Genomic DNA, 23,729 nt, shown 5'->3' with positions numbered 1-23,729 from the left:
GAGAAGAATGGAGCGTGTGAAGTGCATTGACAGAATAAGAAATGAAGCTGTGTTGGAAAATGTGGGTGAAAAAAGAATGATGCTGACACTAATCAGGAAGAGAAAAAGGAATTGGTTAGGTCACTGGATGAGAAGAGTTCCTCATGATGATAGATACCTCTGATTGAGGTTCTGACTGATATTTAGACTACATCTATTATCAGACAGTACATTTCACTTGACGATATGTGTCAGAGGAAGATCAATAATTGTTTGTATGCATCTAAAGTCTGATTAGTGTAATATGTAGGTAGTCGGCGATGTATGCAATGAGGGGGAAAGGAACTGGCCATCCTGCGTCATTGTCTCCTGGCTTAGTTGTGAGTGATGCCTTATTGGTGTCACTTATGAGGTTCCACCTGTCTTCGAACAGTTGACTAAACAACAACAGACAATACGATGACAGAATTTGGCGATAGACGACGTACACAACAAGAAGTGTGGACATTTTTTAACTGGGAGAAAAATATGGTTTTTCTTTGACCATTAGCAAAACGTCAAGTATTAAACCGTTGTTTGGACTGTCTACCGGATCATTTTATGTCTCCTGATAGTCCATGTTTTCTGAATTTCGCTTCTATTCTACTCGCAGTGGACTGTGAAATACTGTAGGTGGTCGATTTGGATGGACTTCTTAAAATCCGTCTACAGTCCCATGCTTGGAGAGATTCAATGACGCCTTGAGCCACGTGGTGTGAGAATAAAGCTCTGTACCTTTAAGAACTTTATTGATTTCTCCTATTGCCTACAATAATCATAATTAGAGCTCGGATATTTGGGCATTTATTTTGGTTAAAATAGGCAGGCATATAGGCACTAAAAATAGTAAAAATAGGCGGTGAAATATTTATTTATTATGCATGGAAACAGACAAATACTTAATAAACTATCCCATACGGTATTCAATTTCCTTCGTTACATGTCACAACAAGATGTTTTTTAAGTTGTCAACTGTCATAGTGAGCCGCCTGTCAGAGAGAACGTTTTTCATGGTGGAAAAAGATCTTTCTACATCTACTGAAGTGATTGGAGCAAACTTAAAACAACTTATTTCAGAAGAACTATCTCTACTTTCTTTCAGAGATCGGGAAAAAACCGACTGAGTAGTGTCTCAAAAAGAGGGATGTGAGAAGGGATTAGACACTTCAAAGTACGCGTGACTTGTGCGTGCAAGCGACAACAGTAACGGGACCTGGAGACTTGCTTTTAATACTTTCCTCATCCCCTTTCTTTCGCTGGTAAACCCCGAAGTGACCTGAGCACTGAGGGTTATACTGTTCAAACATCTTTATAAGTGATATAAAAGATGGAATCGGTACGGGAGAAAAGTTTACAACTTGGAAACATATGTATTGCTGGAGAATAAGATTCTCAGCAAATATTTGTGTGAGGTGAATATATATTTTTAATTTGTACAACTGTTCTTTTTTATTTTTTGATATAATTTATGTGCGGTTTATTTTAAATTCATTAAAAATATAGAAAATGTACAATAACGACGTAAAAAGGCTAAAAAAAAGGCATTTAACCTTAAAATAGGCAACGGGAGCTAAAAAAGGCAAATTAAAAAATTGGGCCTATCGTCCCCAAATATGCGGAAACGTGTTTATCTGTAATAGGTCTTTCATACATAGCCTATACTCAGTATAAAAAAGGTATTTTGCCTAACATCCCGGCTCTGATCATAATACATATATTTAAAAACAGGTCATAAACCTAAAATGCAACCTCAAGACTCATGTGATAGTAATGAAATCTCTTACAGCAGAATCTATCGTTACAAACTGTTTACTGAGTAGCAAGATTTATGCACCAACTTCGCAGTCCTGATTTCAACACGTCTGAGAACGCCAAATTTATCTCCGCGGTCTTGATTTCACTTAAAATTAAATTTACTATCATACCAGCGATAGCATTATTACCGGATGGAATTTCAACTGACAATACAACCATCCTGCAGCCTTAGGGTAATCACTCATTCCTCGTAGCGAGCTCCTGTTATATAGAGGACGACGTCTTCATAAATGTCTTCTATTTAGACAAACTTAAACGATTCTGCTACCAGCGCAAGGAATTCTGAAGGGGGACATGGTTCAGGCACTCTGTAATTTTGAAATTGATAGTAAAGATAGATGATGTTGGAAGCTGGGACAATGCGTGTATGTGTGTGTGTGTGGAGCTCATCTCGGTAGTTGGCCAGGCGCCAGCTCATCGCTCCAGCGGCCACAAAGAATCGCATGATGGACGCTAGAGCGCTCTGCCTCCGCTGTTCCTTTCTTCTCCGCATGCAGGTCTACATCCAACCTCCACACTATAAATCTTCAATCGAAAAGAAGATAGAAAAAGAAGCGTTCAGAACAGAAAGCTCGAGGAATCCATATACGATAGAAAGTGGCGATAAAGAAGGTAGTCCAGGAAGATGGAGATATGGAACGGAGAAAAATTATCTTAAAGAGTGGAAGGGACACGAGCAGGAGAATGAATGCTTGAGAAGATGGAGGAAAGGATCCGGAATTGAGAAAAATGATGAAAGGGATAGGGGCGATATAGAAAATAGAAGAATGTAGTGAAGTAAGTTATGCCACAAGAAAGGGAGCGAGATTATAATACAGTGTTGAAAAATAGAAATACCTGCAGAGATGGTAGACTTCTAAAGGGGAGAGTTTTCCAGCAAAACAGATTTCCCGGTGCGTCTGATTCACATTTGTTTGCATGCGTTTACGAACGCTCTCAACAAAGAGGTCGTAATTTTGGAGAGGGAAATGGTGGTGAGTAAAGACATGTTGGAAGAAGGTGACACAAAGGAACTGAAACCTAAAAACATATCATTCAAGGGAACACTCAACACTACAGAAAAACTTTTCTTCCTACTACATGTATTTTCATATAATTTTTAGGGTTTTACTATTTTAATTTTAGCACCCTTACACTAGTTCGTCCAGTAATGGAATATGGTGCTGCATGTTGGGATCCTTACAGATTAGAACATATTAAGAAACTGGAAAAGATTCAAAGACGGGCTCTCAAGTGTTGTCGTAATAATTCACCATTAAAATGGGACACACTCACGGACTGGAGAACGCGAATTCGATTATGCGCAATGTTAAAAAAATACAGAGGTAAGTCTGCCTGGAGAGAAATAAAAAATAGGTTGCAGCCGTCAAATTACTCTTCAAGGAACGACCACACATATAAATTGAGGGAAAGAAGACAGAGGACGGACACTGGAAAGTTTTCTTTTCTCAATCGTACTATCAGGGACTGGAATGCTTTACCTGCAGACTTACTAAAGGCTTTACCAATAACCAAAAATGTATTTAAAAATAGGCTTAAGGACTTTACTAATAGACGGTAGTAACTATTTAAAGGATGTAATTGATATCTTGCTATTTGAAGTGTTCTATCAGTGAGGAAGTGTGTTGTGTCAGCGAAGTGTGTAGTGTCAGTGAATATTGTGTAAGTGAAGTGTGTTGGTGTCAGTGAAGTGGCTGTGGTGCAAAGTATTTGAACAGTGAAATGGTTAGAAGTGTTAGTGAAATCAGGTATAATCAGTGCAGTGAGTGAGTTGACAGCAAAATAAGTGTAGTGCCGAAAGGTACTTGTGCAGGTATGAACCTGTCACACTCGTGGGTCTTAGTTCGAACTTAGGTTTAAGATACAAATCAGATTTACTTTAAATGTTATTTTAAGTGACCATGCTTCATTTAATTTAGGATGCTCATTATTATTATTATATTATTATTATTAATTATTGTTTTTATTAGTGGTGTTTATTATTAATTGTCATTATTGAGTGTAATTAGTTACCACTGCCACCGGGTGTATACCCATTTGCAGTGTGAATAAATAAATACATACATACATACATACATACATACATACATCCATACATACATACTAGGGACAGAAGAAATAGGCGGTATGGCGAACTACTCTTTCACTATCCCCACTCCTACAGCCCTCAAAACCTGCTTGATGTATGATTCTGTCCCAAATAACTTACACCTCTATTCACACGTTTTGCACTATACGAAAACTTAAAAACAAATGAAATAATAACATGGTTGATAGAAATTACAAATACCTGATTTACTGAATATTGTTTTGTTTAGTCAATTGTCCGAACATGTCTGAAACTCATAAGTGACAAAAATAAGGCATCAATCATGAAGTAACTAAGCCAAGAGATAATGGGTTATGGTGGCCAGGTCTCTTCCCCCCTCCATTGAATACATCGCTGAATAGTAACATATTACACTAATCAGACTTTAGATGATATTAGCATTTATAATATTTCGCAATTAACTCCGTACGTAGATGAAATTATTGGGGATCATCAGCGTCGTTTTAGCCGAAATAGATCGACTATTGATAAGATTTTTTGTATTCGACAGATATTAGAGAAAAAATGGAAGTATAAGGGTACAGTACATCAGTTATTCATAGATTTCAAAAAGGCATATGACTCGGTTAAGAGAGACGTTTTATATAATATTCGTATTGAATTTGGTATTCCCAAGAAACTAGTTCGATTAATTAAAATGTGTCTCAGTGAAACTTACAGCAGAGTCCGTATCCGCCAGTTTCTACCTGATGCTTTTCCAATTCACTGTGGGCTAAAGCAAGGAGATGCACTATCACCTTTACTATTTAACTTCGCTCTAGAATATGCCATTAGGAAAGTTTGGAATTGAACGGGTTACATCAGCTTCTTGTCTATGCGGATGACGTGAATATGTTAGGAGAAAATCCACAAACGATTAGGGAAAACACGGAAATTTTACTTGAAGCAAGTAAAGCGATAGGTTTGGAAGAGAATCCCGAAAATACAAAGTATATGATTATGTCTCGTGGCCAGAATATTGTACGAAATGGAAACATAAAAATTGGAGATTTATCCTTCGAAGAGGTGGAAAAATTCAAATATCTTGGGGCAACAGTAACAAATTAAACATACAATAAATATGGGAAATGCCTGTTATTATTTGGTTGAAAAGCTTTTGTCATCTAGTCTCTTTGTTCAGGTCATAAACCGCTAGAGAAAGTGTGGAGTGAGTAGTTTCCACACAAGACCAAAAACCCGCCTACTTCTTCTGCCTTTATTGTAATTCAACGTATAACCTGTAAGGAGATACGATCAATAGAATTTTTCCCTAATACGCTCTGTCATTTGAACCAGAAGAGTTTATTTTTATCTGCCCATTACATTCGACGATATTTTGACGTCAGGAATATTACCTATCTTTAACTGAACTCACGAAAGCAAATTAAATTTTTTCCGCTAATATAAGTTGTATGAAATTCTACTCAAGTACGTACGTAGGCCTATACAAAAGGGTGGGTTTCCAAACAACATTAAACTCGGAGCTGATTTGTGCAATGCGACACAGTATACCAGCATTTCGTTCAATGAACATAATGGGTCTCACGGGCAGAGCCGCTACCCCTAGGACTGTTCAGCGTGAGGACGTGTAACAATTTATTCCTACGGTTAGACAGGTGCTCCAAATGTACGGGCGACTATATACACCGGCACGGCCATAAACCGACAGGCTTATCTGTCCCTGTTATCCCAACACGCGGCCGCACTACACAAAACGCTCCCGGACATAAAAATAGTAGTAGAGGGCTTTGATCGAGTTTGTAGTAGATATCGCTGACATCTAGCGACACAATTAAGCAACACCTACTGCCAAATATGCAACAAAAAACTCCCATTTGCGGTATTTTATCAGGTGAACAAAAGTGTTCCTGGCTTTTTTTTTTTTTGTTAATAAACCATTTTATACTGCAAGTTTAGAAAACACTTTTTACTTCGAAAACAGGTAACATTTACAATCAATATCCCTCTACCAACGTGATACAGATTGTTAACTGTCATTTGTTTAATCTTGGCTCTCTTGGTAATCGCAAAAGCTCCTAATGGTACAAGGTTACTCAAAAGTAAGTTCTCATTTTGAAACAGCTGTATCTTCTGTACATATCAGCAGTTCAGTTTCATATAGGTACCATTACTTGCGGGCTAAAGCAGGGAGATACACTATCACCTTTACTTTTTAACTTCGCTTTAGAATATGCCATTAGGAAAGTTCAGGATAACAGGCAGGGTTTCGAATTGAACGGGTTACATCAGTTTCTTGTCTATGCGGATGACGTGAATATGTTAGGAGAAAATACACAAACGATTAGGGAAAACACGGGAATTTTACTGGAAGCAAGTAAAGCGATCGGTTTGGAAGTAAATGCCGAAAAGAAAAAGTATATGATTATGTCTCGTGACCTGAATATTGTACGAAATGGAAACATAAAAATTGGAGATTTATCCTTCGAAGGGGTGAAAAAATTCAAATATCTTGGAGCAACAGTAACAAATATAAATGACACTCGGGAGGATATTAAACACAGAATAAATATGGGAAATGCGTGTTATTATTCGGTTGAGAAGCTTTTATCATCTAGTCTGCTGTCAAAAAATCTGAAAGTTAGAATTTATAAAACAGTTATATTACCGGTTGTTCTGTATGGTTGTGAAACTTGGACTCTCACTCTGAGAGAGGAAAATAGGTTAAAGGTGTTTGAGAATAAGGTGCTTAGGAAAATATTTGGCGCTAAGCGGGATGAAGTTACAGGAGAATGGGGAAGGTTACACAACGCAGAACTACACGCATTGTATTCTTCACCTGACATAATTAGGAACATTAAATCCAGACGTTTGAGATGGGCAGGACATGTAGCAGGTATGGGCGAATCCAGAAATGCATATAGAGTGTTAGTTGGGAGACCGGAGGGAAAAAGACCTTTGGGGAGGCCGAGACGTAGATGGGAGGATAATATTAAAATGGACTTGAGGGAGGTGGGGTGTGATGATAGAGACTGGATTAATCTTGCACAGGACAGGGATCGATGGCGGGCTTATGTGAGGGCGGCAATGAACCTTCGGGTTCCTTAAAAGCCATTTGTAAGTAAGTATAGGTACCACTACTGTTTAGACGTTCGGGTTTTTTTTTTATCGATGCGTGTTTCGTTGCTATGGTTACTGTGTTATGCTTGTATAAACAATAGTAGTTCAGAATAAAGACGGCAGTTGCAGGAGAGTAATTTTAATAATTTTTACAATGGTTTTTACCTTTATGAGTTCGAATTGGCCTCCTTTAGTGCTATTACGAATGCAATAGACAATATGCATTATATTGAGAAGATATCGAACGTTACATGGATTGAGAAATGGACAGATGAGGCACATTTCGAATTGAACGGAGGTGTTAACGACCATTTTTTTAGTTAGCCATTTAACGACGCTATATCAACTACTAGATTATTTAGGGTCAATTTAAATCCTGCCCAAATCCAGCCTCGCAAATTTCAAGCGCAATAATTAACAATAGGTCGCGAAGAGAAACAACAACCAAATGTCTTTGTTTAGAAATCGATGTGTTAAATTGGAAAAATCATATTAAAGAATTTACTCCCAAATTAAATTCAGCATGTCTTGCTATTAGATCTATGCAAGAGACAGTAAATACCAATACCTTAAAAACAATATACTCTGCATACTTCCATACGGTAATGAGTTTTTGGAACAATATTCTGGAGAAATTCTACAGAAAATAACAGTATATTCCTACTACAAAAAAGAGTAATTAGAATAATAGCAAGTGCGAAATCTACGATATCGTGTAGGACCATTTCCAAAAGACTACAAATAATGCCCATGGCTTGTGAGTATATTTTTTCATTAATGAACTTCCTTGTAAATAATCGTGAACACTTTGTAACTAATTCAACAGTTCATAGCATAAATACACGTCAAAAATTATTTTCATACTCCATCGGCAAGTCTATCGTGCTATCAAAAAGGAGTGCGTTATATGGCAGAAAAAATTTTCAGCAGCCTCCTTATGAATATAAAAAGTCAAACTCAAAACTTAAGATTATTTAGGGCCAAATTAAAGAAGTAGGCCTACCTAACATCTCACATCTTCTATTCTGTAGGTGAATTTATGACATTCAACAACGCTTCATGAATATTCATGTCTTGTATTAAGTATCGATACTAACTCCTTGTGTTGTAGGCCTCCTAGTATATTATAAAGCTCTTCTGTAGGCCTATATATTTCAACTAGACTGTGACTATAATTATGACTTTGTAGTACTATTTTAGTACATTATGCAACGAGCCTATAATGGTAGTAATTAAGACGCAAGTATGTTTATGAAACGAGCGCAAGCGAGTTTCATAATTTTCATACGAGCGTCTTAATTACCATAATAGGCAAGTTTCATACGACTTTTTATGCTCGACCATATTTCTAACTTGAAATTATTCATAAGTATTCATGTTATTCTCGTAAATTGTGAGATGTGCGCAGACGCGAAAGTATTGATTTTTTCCGAGAAATAAATGTCATTGACCTTGACATAATCTAGAGAGTAAAATAAACATTAATCTTGGTGTAACCTTGAAATTGATTTTGACATTGAAAAACGAGATGACAAATTGAATTTATTTGAATATTATTTACAATTAACGCTAATTATTATAGTAACAGAACATAACCTCCTGCGACAGTATTGGATTTCCAGCCTCCGTGACGTTTCGCTAGTTGTCTTTTGATTGCATATCCGAGAATAATCGATACTTGCGCTTTCATATTGCTACAATGGTGTTTCCTGATTGGTGGAACACCTGAACTTTAATGCATAGATGCACTTTAATGAGGTCCATTGAAGGGCTGCTACCAGATGTATAATTACTACATTTCGGCATGGTCGAGCATAAAATATTTTTTTATGCTCGACCATGCCGAAATGTAGTAATTATACACCTGATAGCAGTCCTTTAATACATGTCATTAAAGTACACCTACTCATTAAAGTTCAGGTGTTTTCAGCCAATGACAACTCAGCTTACAGGTGTTCAGCCAATAACGAGTCAGCTTTGTACCGTTATAAAACCGCAAATATCGATTATTCTCGGATATGCAATCGAAAGAGAATTAGCGAAAAGTCACGGAGGCTGGAAATCCAATACTGTCGCAGAAGGTTATGTTCTGTTACTATAATAATTAGCGTTAATTGTAAATAATATTCAAATAAATTCAATTTGTCATTTCGTTTTTCAATGTCGAATTCAATAATCAAAGTTATACCAAGTTTAACGGATTACACAAGGTCAATGACATTATTGTTCCTCGGAAAAAATCAATACTTTCGCGTCTGCGCACATCTCACAATTCACGACCTAGAACAAGGTCACTTCCGATCTTGTCAGATACAAATAAAATGTATACATTTGAATACTATAATTTCAAGTTAGAAATATGGCCGAGCATAAAAAGTCGTATGAAACTCGCCTATAATGGTAATTAAGAAGCCCGTATGAAAATTATGAAACTCGCTTGCGCTCGTTTCATAAACATCCATACTCGCTTCTTAATTACTATCATTATAGCTCGTTGCATAATGTACTATTTTTACATGTTCCATATTCTAGCTGTGAAGTGATGTACGAATACCATGGAATGTAAATAATTACGACACAAATGACTTTGAAACAATGACGTATTTGATGAGATTATAGCTTTGATCGATGCGTTTCACTCTAATCTAAGGCGTAGATTAAAGTGTCTGAATTTTATCCAGCTGAATCTTGTATGTAAGCCGTGTCCACATTCTGACTGACGTGTTCTCCCCGCACACGTGGGTCGTGCGAAGCACGCACAGGGCACGTCAAGATCAGCATTGTTCCAGTTCGCAAGTGCGTCTGTCATGACCCGGTTTCGCCGCACCCTCATCGCGTGCCACGATACTACAACCGGGGGGCTTGCTGGAACTAGCACGGCCGACGGTTAAAATTCTGTTCACACAACTTCTAGTGATGCAAATGAGTAATACAAATTTCCACCAACTTCGACGCAAACCCTCAGCCTGGAGGACCGCTCTGCTATTATGTATTTAAAAATAGGCTTAAGGACTTTACTAATAGACGGTAATTATACACAGTATTTAAAGGTTGTAAATTATATTCTGTTATTGAAGTGTTGTATCAGTGAAGAATTATGTTGTGTCAGTGAAGTGTGTTGTGTAAGTGAAGTGTGTTGTGAAGCTTTATATAGTCCCGACGCTGTTATTTCCGGCGTGACTCCGCCCCTTTGCTTACGTCTTAGAAAGTAAAGGCTCTATGAAGTCTAGGTAGGTAGTATCGTTCGCCATTTTTGTTCTCACATTCCCGAGCTACCATACGAGGAATCTATTTGTCACACCGTTAAACATTATCATGTCGTAGCTCTTATGATAATAAATCAAACGCACTGTAATTCAGCAAATAATTGAGCGGCAAATAACGTCTTCGTGTCTTTTCTGCGAACGCCAAAAAAGAGCTAAAATGGCGGGCGATTATATTAAGTATTTATCGAGCCTTAAGAAATGAATCAGCGAATCACAGGACGTACACGTTTAAATGTAGCCGACATGCAACGCGATTGGCTGCCGGAAATTAGAGCGACGGGACTATAGTTTATAGTGGCAGTGCAAAGTATTTGAACAGCGAAATGTTTTTGAAGTGTTAGTGAAATCAGAATAGAATCAGTGAAATGTGTCATAGTTCCAGTGCAGTGAGTGAGTTGTCGGCGAAATGAGTGTAATGTTGAAAGGTACTTGTGCAGATATGAACATATCATACTCGTGGGTTTTAGTTCGAACTTAGGTTTAAGATACAAATTAGATTTATTGTAAATGTTATTTTAAGTGATCGTGCTTCATTTAATTTAGGATATTTCCTGTTATTGTTATTATTATTATTATAAATTATTGTTAGTATTAATTATTAGTATTATTATTAATTTCATTTTTAATTAATACGTTTATTATTGTCATTATTGAGTATAATTAGTTACCACTGCCACCGGGTATATACCCATTGCAGTGTGAATAAATACATACATACTCTTGTAGTTCACAGAAAAAGTGGCTATCTATATGAAATTATTGCAGCCAGATGATTCCTTACCCTTTTTTGACAGCTTTGGTTGTTTACCTTTGGTTACTAATCAACTCTCATATTCTTCTGGGCCTATCTTGTACAATGCCTTTTATTTTGTATTATATCATTTATGGATGGTATGCAAGGGTATTTGGATTATGAAAAAAAAAAAAGACAAATTTGAAGTTGAAAGGGCACTACTAATTCCACAATTTGGAACATCTGGCCGACATCTACGGCTGACCACTAGGATCCAGAGTACAAAGCAGAGGTTAAATTAAAAATAAAATACAATATGATTTGCGGAGACAATATAGAACAATCATAAATTAAAAAATAAAGTACAATTTGATTTCGGAGAAACATGAGATGAAAGTACAATTAAGAGTAATGAATTGATGTAAAAAAATTATTCCTTGGTATTATACAAGTGATTGTGTAAAATGGATAATGAATCTTTCAATACCATTAGACAAATTTTGTTAATGTCCTCATTAGAAAATTTAAGAGAAAGGAGAATGGTTTTGGTTAACTTAAATGAAGTTCCCCTAGCGTAAAAAAGAAGTCCTTTCACTTCCCATGTATTAACCCTCAACTGTATTGCTTTTTAAATGTACGTAAACGGTCTCTATCCATATGGGTCTATATTGACCCATAGATACAGTTGAGGGTTAATATTCATTTTGTATCTCTCTCTGAAGAGAGGAATACATGGATTGTAAATAGACTTCTTTTCATCGTTAACGTTATTGGTTTATTGATCATCCTTTTCAAACCTTTATAAAATTATAAAATTACAGAATTTCTGAACGTAATCAACTATAATCGAAATGTCAATGCTTGAAAATTGCTTACAACTGGTCGATTATGAAATTATTTTCACATTTAAATCATAGAAACTGCTGGTAACACAATTATTTTTCACACATGAGATTTCAATATTTATAACAAAGAGTTAATAATATATCGTCACCTGAATGCAAGAACTAGATAAGTTGATTTTTTCTATTTTGTGACATTGCCTATTTACTTATTTGTTGCACTAAAGAATATGTCTCGTTTTCTTTTACCTATTTGTTACATTGGAAAACAGATGTCACGGGTATCGTTCGATCATTTACCTAGTTCTTGCATTACATTTTGTGCGATTTTTTCTATGCTATAAAAGAGATTAAAAAATGCAAATTTCGAGTTACCTAGTTCTTGCATTCAGGTGACGATATTACAGTTTGCTTACGAATTGAATAAACTATGTTTGGAAGATACGTGCTTTTAAAAATATTGCATAATTTGGAAATAGTATTATTTTGAGGCTTACGGGGTAAGAACACCCTCATTTTGTACATATCTCTCCTCTGTTCTGAGCATACCAGTTTGTTGCACTTCACAGAAGATAATTTTGTTTTCCTGTCTTTAGCGTGGAGACATAAAGCAAATCTAGTTTTTTTCATTTGTTTCAATCATGCTCCGATACGTACACCGAAGTTGAAAAGGAGAAAAGATGGCAAAGTATAAGAATGAAGGGAAGGATGGACGAAGAAGCAGGGCTTCTATTTTATTGCTCCATTTCGTATTGTCACCGTTATTACAAAAAAACCGCAAGGAAAGAAAAACTGAATAAATATTAATCCTTCTAGTGATGTCATGGAGCTTTCCTTCTTGACACATGAGCGTCCGAGTCAGCAACACGCGATGCAATCCTGCTGTGCCGGGCAACATAATACACCAGGCTCGCTGAATAAATAACAGAAGTAGCAGTACGTGAGCCTTGATTCATACTGGGAGGGGTAGAGGGGATCCCCCGAGGTAACGTCACCGTACATCTTGCGACTGGACTACGGCGAGAAGTCACGACAAGTAGGAAATAGAATTGTGAGCGAAACCACCCTTTATTTTCAGAGACCACTCCCCTATAAAACCTACAATTTATGGCTAATACATCGAGGGGTGTTGGGACAGTTGTACTTGTGGGACAACAGTCTCGTTTCTTACGAGATTGCCTCCAGCGGAGCATGCGCGGAGAATCCATTATGAGCCAATAGGGACAGAGAACGTAATTTAGCGATTTAAGGCACTATTGTTAGTAGGGGGGGGGGTCAGAAAGAGATACAGTCTGTATTTTCTCACAGAAAACGTCTTCAAAATGAAATGCTACAGATTTCAAAGGAATAAATGACGATGTGTAATGTATTCTTCAGATTATATCCTACTGTCATATTTATAGTCCACAATGATACCTTTCTTCACTCATAGTTATCCGATATTCAGTGTCACCAACACAAAAAAGCCAAGGGCATTACAAGATACATCACCAAATAAGAAAAAAACTCCGTTTTTTATTATTTTGGTTCAAGATAAAATATACTTAAGATAATACACAATAACCAATGCCTCGAACAAGTACAAAATTTCAATTATCTGGGTTGTGAAATATCTTATCAAAATGAAAAAGATGTGAACAAGAAAATTACCAAATTTACACAAATTCTAGGAATAATAAACAATACATTAAAAGCTAAATTAGTACAAAAATCTACAAGAATAAAAATATATAATACACTAGCATTACCTTCCCTTTTATATGGAAGCGAGATTAGGACATTAAAGAAAAAAGACATGAACAGAATCAAAGCATCGGAAATGAAATGTTTCAGGAGGACAGCAGGATATACTCTTTCAGACCGAAAAAGGAATGAAGAAATTTTAGAACAATTAGAAGTAGAGTCAGTAGAAGAAAAAATCAGCAGATACAAATTCAATTGGCTAGATCATGTAAGAAGCATGGAAAATTCAAGAATCCCAAAAATTATGATGCAGTATAAACCTAGAGGACATCGTCGACCAGGAAGACCTTTTAGAAGACTGCTAGATGGGGCCGAAACAGGTCTATAGAGGCCTAATTCGTGAAGGATGATGATGATGATAAAATATACTAATTTTTACTACATTAGTACTGTATTTTTGGTCCACGAAAAATACCCAACTTTAGGAAAATTTAATCGTTTATAATACTTACTTACTTACAAATGGCTTTTAACGAACCCGGAGGTTCATTGCCGCCCTCACATAAGCCCCCCATCGGTCCCTATTCTGAGCAAGATTAATCTAGTCCCTACCATCATATCCCACCTCCCTCAAATCCATTTTAATATTATACTCCCATCTAAGTCTAGGCCTCCCAAAGGTCTTTTTCCCTCCGGCCTCTAACACTCTATATGCATTACGTGAAACTGACCTATAAGGACTCTGCTCTAAGTTTCACTAAGACATATTTTAATTAATCGAACTAGTTTGTTGGGAATACCAAATTCAATAAGAATATTAGTCTATGTAAAACATCTCTCTTAACCGAGTCATGTGCCTTTTTGAAATCTATGAATAACTGATGTACTGTACCCTTTTACTCTCATTTTTTTTCCAATATCTGTCGAATACAAAAGCATAAAATATAATTCAACAGTAATTAAAAAAAATAATAATTCCACATCGCATTATGTCCAGCAACATAGCCTTCGGAAATGCACGTGCCTCAAATTGTTTGAGGTAAAACACCCCATTCTTTTTAAATTTTTGTCCGAGGTAAAATAGTAATTTTTATTTCATTATGTATTGTATTTTTGGTCCAAAGGATTTACACGTCTTTTATGAAAATATCAATTTTTTATTTATTGATTTACAGTGCAATTTTTTGGTCCAGGGAAAATATTAGCTTTGAAAACGTTAACTTTTTTTCTTGGTTAATTGCATATAAATGGTACAGTATATGCCTAAAAGTCAGTCAGTTGGAAATGATCTCTATGAAGAATCACCTAAATCACTGAGCTACGTCTGGGCTTTGCCCTCTTTGTGTGACGCAATATTGCCAGTGAGCAGCCTATTTTATGTTTATTCGTAATGATGTAATCCCCGGAGGAATGCGTGGTCTGAATTAGATGGCCGGTCTCAGGTTGTAAACTTTGTTGCAGGTGAGTTTCTTACGCAACCACGAAATAAAATAGAGTTTGACGCATTACAATTTATTTCCAAGCCCATGTTATTTTTCTACTAACATATTATTTACTGTGAAATACACGGTTATTTTCACCTGATTCGATTTCAGTTATGTAGGCTATCGCGTTTTGTTTTCTATTTGATTTATATGCCTACTTCGTGTTTACTTATGAGAGTTTTATAAATCATCTCCATAGCACGTGGGCGAGCAACCTGGAGGAGTCTGGAAATGGTATTGCGGCCGACGATTCCTACACAATCCGAAGAAAAATTACTGTAGGAGTTCAGCATGATGTATACCCGGAACACATACAGCAAATATTAGCCATATTTCTTCTTGTTTGTCATGGTTATGACTGTAATTCCCAACATAACATCACATTTAACTGTCGAGGACAAACAATATCAAAGTTTTTTAATGCATTTTTAGGTTGCCTGGTCTAGTCGAACGTTAACTGTATATAATTCCGTCGAGCATGTACTCGTAATAAATTTTAATGCATATTTTAATAAACCTACATTTCAAACTGCACGTAAGAGAATTTACTTCATTGTACAAAGTTTTCACATTAGTGAAAAGAATGCCCTTATCATAGATAGGGAGTTCATACCAAAACAGTAGATTCCAGTTGAGTACAGCGAGGAGTATAGATGTCACCCGCACCTCGCCCTGCTCCCGCTCGCTACAGACGATACGCAGTTCACATAAACAATGCATAGTGACATTCTGCGGAGCTGTGTAGAATCGTGAATAGTTTAAAGAATATTGTTAATTTACATTAATATTTTAGGTTCTGAACAAAGTGACGATACCCCAGTGAAGGATGACCAGTCAGAAGAGAGTACTGTGTCAGACACGTAGTCAATCCTGAACTTGATAAGCGAACACTAGTCCTGGTTTATATGCAATTTTTTATATTCTTATTTTGGAGACCATCCCCTTTTTCTCACAAATTACATCGCAGACGACACCCAGGTGAAGGATGGTTGTCAGAAGAGAGTACTGTGTCAGACAAGTAGCCAATCCTGAACTTGATAAGCGAACACTAGTCCTGGTTTATATGCAATTTTTTATATTCTTATTTTGGAGACCATCCCCTTTTTCTCACAAATTACATCGCAGACGACACCCCGGTGAAGGATGGTTGTCAGAAGAGAGTACTGTGTCAGACAAGTAGCCAATCCTGAACTTGATAAGCGAACAGTAGTCCTGGTTTATATGCAATTTTTTATATTCTTATTTTGGAGACCATCCTCTTTTCCTCACCAAACACATCGCAGACGACTCCCCGGTGAAGGATGACCAGTCAGAAGAGAGTACTGTGCCAGACAAGTAGCCAATCCTGAACTTGATAAGCGCTACCTTTTCACATCCTGAAGCTCTTGTAGACGATTTTCATTGGCGGACAGTGACCGTTATTCTACGCAAAAAACAATGACGTGTATTATGCAAATCAACCTTATACCGATCCAATTTTTCCCTCTATATCCACAGACATCAAAGTTGGCTTACAACCGTCAAGCAACCAACATTGAGTGCACACTAACTCTGTGTGACTTAAATTGTGGTTTTCTGTAACGAACAGTGACGTGTATTATGTAAATCAAGCTTTCAGGTATAACTCCCTGTAAAGTTGATTTGAATAATTTCGAGGGAAAAATTGTTCCGGGGCCAGGCATCGAACCCGGGACCTTTGCTTAAACGTACCAATGCTCTACCAACTGAGCTACCGGGACACCGATCCAATTTTTCCCTCTATATCCAGAGATCACAAAGTTGGCTTACAACCGTCAAACAACCAACATTGAGTGCACATCAACTCTGTGTGACTTAAATTGTGGTTTTCTGTTAACGAACAGTGACGTGTATTATGCAAATAAAGCTTTCAGGTATAACTCCCTGTAAAGTTGATTAGAATCATTCAGAGGGAAATTGTATGAATTTGTATTTACTTTTGTCGAATTTAAAGGCAAATAACTTTTTCGCAACCTTATAGTTAATGTAAGGAAATTTCTTTGTTGCATTTCTCTGTTTGCTGTGAAGATTTGACAATGTGTGCAGTTTCGGAGGAAATTTAGACATGACTTCATAATTTTTTGCTTCTTCTTACTTATTAAACAACACTGTGTCATGGGACAAAGCAGTTTGGAAATTTTATTTCGAAGTACTTGTGTTGCACAAAAATATATGAAACTATTCTAATAAACCTTGTTCCAGGCAGATGTCAAACTAGTCTATAATAGAGGCCTAGGCGTACACATGAAAATTACCTTCTCTCCAGTGGCCAAAAGGGTTGAAAACAGTAAACATGTAATTATATATCGGGACTGTAATTATACAATAAAATTAGTTTCACACCTGTTCTATGAATAATTAGGGGCCTCACGACCATTATTACGCTTCATGTCACTCAAGTGTCGACCACACTTGTGGTCCCTGGAAATTACGCGTTACATCACAGGACGACAAGGCTAGGGTAGATAAGACTCTTGAATTTGGGACACAACGGTTCCTGAACTAATAAATATTTTCTAGTGACAGTATGACATTCTTGTCCTATTTGATAAACATGAAAATTAATGACGTTGCTTAAATAAAGTTGAAACATGTATTAATCCTATGCTTGCTTCTACGCAGAAAGTTCACATTAAATTCAGAAACGTGCAAGTAATTTTCGATGGATAAAGAGCGCGTTTGACAAGGTTTTATCCCCTATAATCAATTCACTATTTGGACGCAACCTTCTCGCCAATGTAGAAGCAGAGTAAAGTGCAGTACTGTATAACGTTACCAAGAGATCAACCATAGACTATGGATGTCAATGGGGAAAGAAAATTAATTTTATAAATTTTTACAATTTTAAGAAAAATTATTCACTATTTTATTATCCTACCAAATTACTTAACTACCCATACATTACGAATGATTTACCTCACATTAGTGCAAGCTATATTGCAATACGGTATTATAGAATGGATTGTGCTTTTAGTACCTCCCTCATGCCACTGCTACAAAAAAGAATATTAAAAATATGTCTTAATAAGCCTCTTGATTATCCCTCAGAAGTGTTGTAGTTTGAATCTGAAGTATTTAATATCCAAATTTATAAAAATATCTTATGGAATTTCGCACAAAAAACCGAAATATAATTAATTTATTTTCACATAAATATAAAACTAAAAGATCAGACAACATATGCTTGACAGAACCTAAATATACCACAACTGTAGCATATAATCATAGTAGCAACTTCGGTCCTAGGCTCTATAACAAGATAACAGCTAAATTCTCAAACATACAATTTGCAAATGCCCTATCATTTAAAAAATCAATAAAACTTTATTGTTTAGGGAGAAAATATAAAGTTTCAATTACTGTAATGTATGTTTTTCTTTGGTTCTTTTTACTTTTTATTCTGTTAATTAATAAATTACTTATCTTAAAATTTTGTGAATTGCTCCCTGAGCACGAGTATGTATTCTTTCTGAAAGTGCTAGATATATATAAAAAAACAAGCAATATGCATCTTTGTTTTAGTAATAAATTATTATTATTATTATTTTTATTATTATTATTAACTCAATTTATTTCATTTCATTTTATTTCAATTTATTTTATTTTACTATTATTATTATTATTATTATTATTATTATTATTATTATTATTATTATTATCATTATTTATATAAATTAAAATTTGAAGTCGAACAAATCAGTAAAGAAGATCTTGGACGTTTTTTAATGACGTGTACATCTATGTGATCGGAATGCATTGAATATTCAATCTATCTACCTATCAATTAATGTGAAAAATGTGCCATTTGTTAAGCCAAGTATTTACGGATTTTAGAGGAGATTGTACACGTTGTCTACATTAGGGGATGTCCGAGTGAGTTGTGCACATATACAGCAGTCTCTGTTTGTAAAACGAAACAAAAATAAAACATTCAAACCATCACAACTTACTGTAGTTTGATTCTGGAAACTGCAGGACGTAGGTCCTATTCTACGTACCGTTGTGTCCCTCATACAGCGCAGAGTTTTTCAGGGTGGTTTCCTCGAACGTAAAATAACTAGGTAGGCCTATCTAATCTAAATGCCTCATTCGTTCCCATTTCCACTACAAATGATACAGATGTTTCGCAAGACGTCAATCTCTACTGATTGTACATAACTGACTGGATGATAGAAGACAGCAATCCAATGCACTAAAACAACAATGTATAGCCGCAAAGAGATAGTCGACAGACGTGAAATGGCCGAAGTTAAAGTGACTATACATAAAACCCGGAATGAACAGAATTAAGAGAAGAAGAAGTCGAAAAATCTTAGGAGGAAAAAGTGAATAGAAAAGGAGTATGAGAAAAGAACTATAAAAAGCAGGAAATAGAAGAGAAGAGAAGAGAAGAGAAGAGAAGAGAAGAGAAGAGAAGAGAAGAGAAGAGAAGAGAAGAGAAGAGAGGAGAAGAGAGGAGAAGAGAGAAGAGGGAAGAGGGAAGAGAAGAGAAGAGAGAAGAGGGAAGAGAAGAGAAGATAAGATAAGAGAAGAGAAGGAAGAAGAGAAGAGAAGAGAAGGAAGAAGAGAAGAGAAGAGAAGAGAGAGAAGATAAGGGGGAAGAGGGAGAGGAGAAGAGAAGAGAAGATAAGGGGGAAGAGGGAGAGGAGAAGAGAAGAGAAGAGAAGAGAAGAGAAGAGAAGAGAAGAGAGGAGAGGAGAGAGAAGAGAAGATAAGGGGAAGAGGGAGAGGAGAAGAGAAGAGAAGAGAAGAGAAGAGAAGAGAAGAGAAGAGAAGAGAAGAGAAGAGAAGAGAGGAGAGAAGAGGGAAGAGAAGGGAAGAGGAAAGAGAGAAGAGAAGAAAAGAGAAGAGAGGAGAGGAGAGAGAAGAGAAGGGGGAAGGGGAGAGGAGAGGAGAAGAGAAGGAAGAAGAGAGAAGAGAAGAGAAGAGAAGAGAAGAGAAGAGAAGAGAAGAGAAGAGAAGAGAAGAGAAGAGAAGAGAAGAGAAGAGAAGAGAAGAGAAGAGAAGAGAAGAGAAGAGAAGAGAAGGGAAAAGAGAGGAGAGAAGAGGGAAGAGAAGGGAAGAGGGAAGAGAGAAGAGAAGAAAAGAGAAGAGAGGAGAGAGAAGAGAAGGGGGAAGAGAAGAGAAGAGAAGAGAAGAGAAGAGAAGAGAAGAGAAGAGAAGAGAAGAGAAGAGAAGAGGGAAGAGAAGAGAAGGGAAAAGAGAGGAGAGAAGAGGGAAGAGAAGGGGGAAGAGGAGAGGAGAGGAGAGAAGAGAAGAGAAGAGAAGAGAAGAGAAGAGAAGAGAAGAGAAGAGAAGAGAAGAGAAGAGAAGAGAAGAGAAGAGAAGAGAATATATGTGGAAGAAACCTGTTTAACAACAGCTTTGTGTATCATAAATCTCAGAGAAACTGTCCGGCATAGAAGTTCGGACCTCCTTTTGAAAGTCTTCATCCGACTGAGCTTGCAATCCTTATGACCAGACATCGGATTCTAGGGCAAATGCCTATTTTGTTTCTTTAGGAGAAAAGTAAAAATAATTATTAATATTTGTGTTTCATGGAAATTGAAAGGTATTCAAAGAGTTTTATAGTGCCCTAAAATGCCCTAAAACGGTTATTAGAGCCTAATTTGTTAATATTTGCCTAAAAATGCCTAACTCACTGTAAAGTTTCGCATTTTACTCTTACTTTTTATAATTTATACATGCATTCACTGCGAAATTTAAGGCATTTAAAAAGTGGAAAGTTTGCTTCACACCGGCCATGAAACCATTGATAAAGGAAACAAAATGTTTTGAATCTCACGACACTCGCAATAGATTTCACCGAATTTAACATGTTTGGAGGCATAAATGCCGACAAAGAACCAACCTTAGTTTTGAAGCAGGCAACAATCACAACATGTGCTGCTACCGATTCAGAGATATACTATACTATAAAAATGACTGTTTTCGGTCTGAAACCGATTAGCTGTACTGCCCCTCAGAGTGTCATAAAATCACAATTTTTGGAGAAAGAGTGTTTTTGAAATATTTATGAAAAGTCGTAAAACTGCGAATTAGTAGGGTAAACCGTTACAAAATATTTAAAAGAATGGCCCTCCTAGTGTTAACACTACCAGGAAATGCAACAATAAGTGGAGCTTTGTATTTTTGATCCTGCTTTCAAAATGATTTTCAGTGACAAAAGGCAAAGGTTAACTGTGGAGAATTTAGAAAAAATTCTGGTGGTGTACTGTGCAGATAATTATAATAGTCTGAGCATGGAACTGAATTTCAATAACTTAAAATGAGTAAGCTTGATATCAATAATCACTATTTCATTAGTTTCAATATATTAAATTTGTGCAGCTCTGTTTATAAATATAATATAGTATTCTTTTTTAATGTTTAAACATACTTTTTTGTGCGTATTTTAGTGTATAACTAAAAATTTCAGTGAAAGAAATAAGTATGATACCTTGATGTGCCTAAAATGCCTATTTTCATTAAAATAGAGCCTAATTTTACAAATTTTGAGCTTACTTTAGGCGCCTAAAACTGCAATTTTTAGTGCCTAAAAATCCGATGTCTACTTATGACTCAGCTATGTCGTCCGCCTTGCTCGGCACGTACCTTGCGGCGCCGACATGCGCAATTAGAGCGCCGCATAATCATATGTGCGGATTCAATTTAGCAGCTTGTAATAGGAATTGATAGCATCGCGGTGTGATTACGGACAAGCTGTCAATCTCCAGTTCGGGTTCACTGGGTCACCGCGCCAGACAGATAGGCAACCGGCTTACCTGGCGCCGACGAGGAGAGAGTTCTGGTCCTTCTCCAACAGCTTGAAGTGGTCCTTGTGGGACTCGTTGCCCAGGAATCTCTGCGCCTGCTCCTCCCCTGCGAAACAAAAGAAAGCCAATTAATTTCCTAATTCGATGTTAAAACACCTGAGAATCAATGCAATAACAGGTATAATCTACATACTAGACAACTACAGTTTGTAGGAAGGAGAATAATGGTCTAGAAAATGCAGCGGCTTTAAAAGCCTCGCTTCTGGTTATCTACTTAATTATCCACCCACTTACTGACCCATTCAACTATATATGTATAGTACTTACTTACTTACTGGCTTTTAAGGAACCCGGAGGTTCATAGCCGCCCTCACACAAGCCCGTCATTGGTCACTATCCTGAGCAAGATTAATCTACTCTCTACCATCACATCCCACCTCCCTCAAATCCATTTCAATATATCCTCCCATCTACGTCTCGGCCTTCCCAAAGATCTCTTTCCCTCCGGCCTCCCAACTAACACTGTATATGCATTTCTGGATTCGCCCATACGTGCTACATGTCCTGCCAATCTCAAACGTCTGGATTTTATGCTCCTAATTATGTCAGGTGAAGTATACAATGCATGCAGCTCTGCGTTGTGTAACTTTCTCAATTCTCCTGTAACTTCATCCCTCTTAGCCCCAAATATTTTCCTAAGAACCTTATTCTCAAAAACCCTCAATCTCTGTTCCTTTCTCAAAGTGAGAGTCCAAGTTTCACAGCCATACAGAACAACCAGTAATATAACTGTTTTATCAATTCTAAATTTCAGATCTTTTGACAGCAGACTAGATGACAAATGCTTCTCAACCGAATAACAACAGGCATTTCCGATATTTATTCTGCGTTTAATTTCCTCCCGAGTGTCATTTATATTTGTTACTGTTGCTCCAAGATATTTGAATTTTTCTACCTTTTCGAAGGATAAATCTCCAACTTTTATAGTTCCATTTCGTACAATATTCTGATCACGAGACACAATCATATACTTAGTCTTACGTGGTACATGCATAAATATATGAATCTTTGTAAATGAACTTCCAATAAGGGTGTCACACTTTTAAAATGAAATAAATTGTATAAACGAAAGAGGTTTATTTAGTTAATCACAATTATTTTGAAACACACTTAATGCCATTACGTATGGAAGAGAACGTCAGTTAAACGGCCGCCACGGATTCATTGGGTTGCGCGTATACGGGTCTTCCAATTTTCAATAACAGACAAACATAACCAGGCTCAGTTTCACGAATAACGCACGTGATATTGTTCCTTAGGTCATTAACTGTTCCTGGCTTGTTGGCATAAACCCGTTATTTAACATAACCCCATAAGAAGTAATCTAGCGGCGTCAAATCACATGATATCGGGTGCCAGTTAACATCACCACCACACGAAATGATTAAGCCTCTGAATTTATCTCTCAAAACGTCGACTGTTTCGTGAGCAGTATGACATGTGGCGTCATCGTCCTGAAACGAGACGTTTCTGAGATCCATACCTTCCAATTGAGGCCAAAAATAATCCTTTATTGTAGCTTGGCATCTCACACACCGTACACTTAACGTAATGCACGGAATGCTTGGCGAACGGATGACATTTTTTAATAATAAATTTTAATGATTTCTACGTGTTGTGGAATGGTGTAACGTTCCATGATTATTTGTGAACAATAACTGAAACCAAGGGAAAAATATGACTGCTATAGCTTCATAAACACGGCAGCTGTTATATGTTAAAAGTAGGACGCTCATATTAGAAGATTCTTTATAATCAATCAATCAATAATCGACCAATCTACCAATCAATCAAATAGTAATCAGTTGTGTGGTTAGCCTGTATGTAATTTTTTGTGCACGTCGATCTTCCACTTGCATATCTATTCCGATCATCTATCCATCTGTAT

The 23,729-nt window shown here is 36.6% G+C and overlaps 1 protein-coding gene across 10 annotated transcripts in view; it reads right to left on the bottom strand.

Moving 5' to 3' along the window:
- Positions 1-23,729, bottom strand: part of LOC138696915 (semaphorin-1A) — a 1,424,789-nt gene that overhangs the window by 356,369 nt on the left and 1,044,691 nt on the right. For all 10 annotated transcript variants that reach the window (XR_011331488.1, XM_069822398.1, XM_069822403.1 and 7 more), the window contains one exon: positions 21,791-21,887. Coding sequence is in view for 9 of the 10 variants with exons in the window: in XM_069822398.1 (XP_069678499.1) it covers positions 21,791-21,887 (97 nt within the window). In the remaining variant the exon portion in view is untranslated. The remainder of the gene's footprint in view (positions 1-21,790; positions 21,888-23,729) is intronic.

This window comes from Periplaneta americana, chromosome 3, assembly GCF_040183065.1.
Source record: "Periplaneta americana isolate PAMFEO1 chromosome 3, P.americana_PAMFEO1_priV1, whole genome shotgun sequence".
In the NCBI taxonomy this organism is placed as follows: Eukaryota; Metazoa; Arthropoda; class Insecta; order Blattodea; family Blattidae; genus Periplaneta; species Periplaneta americana.
Note: the sequence above shows the minus strand (reverse complement) of the source record. Positions and strands in the feature narration are given on the sequence as shown.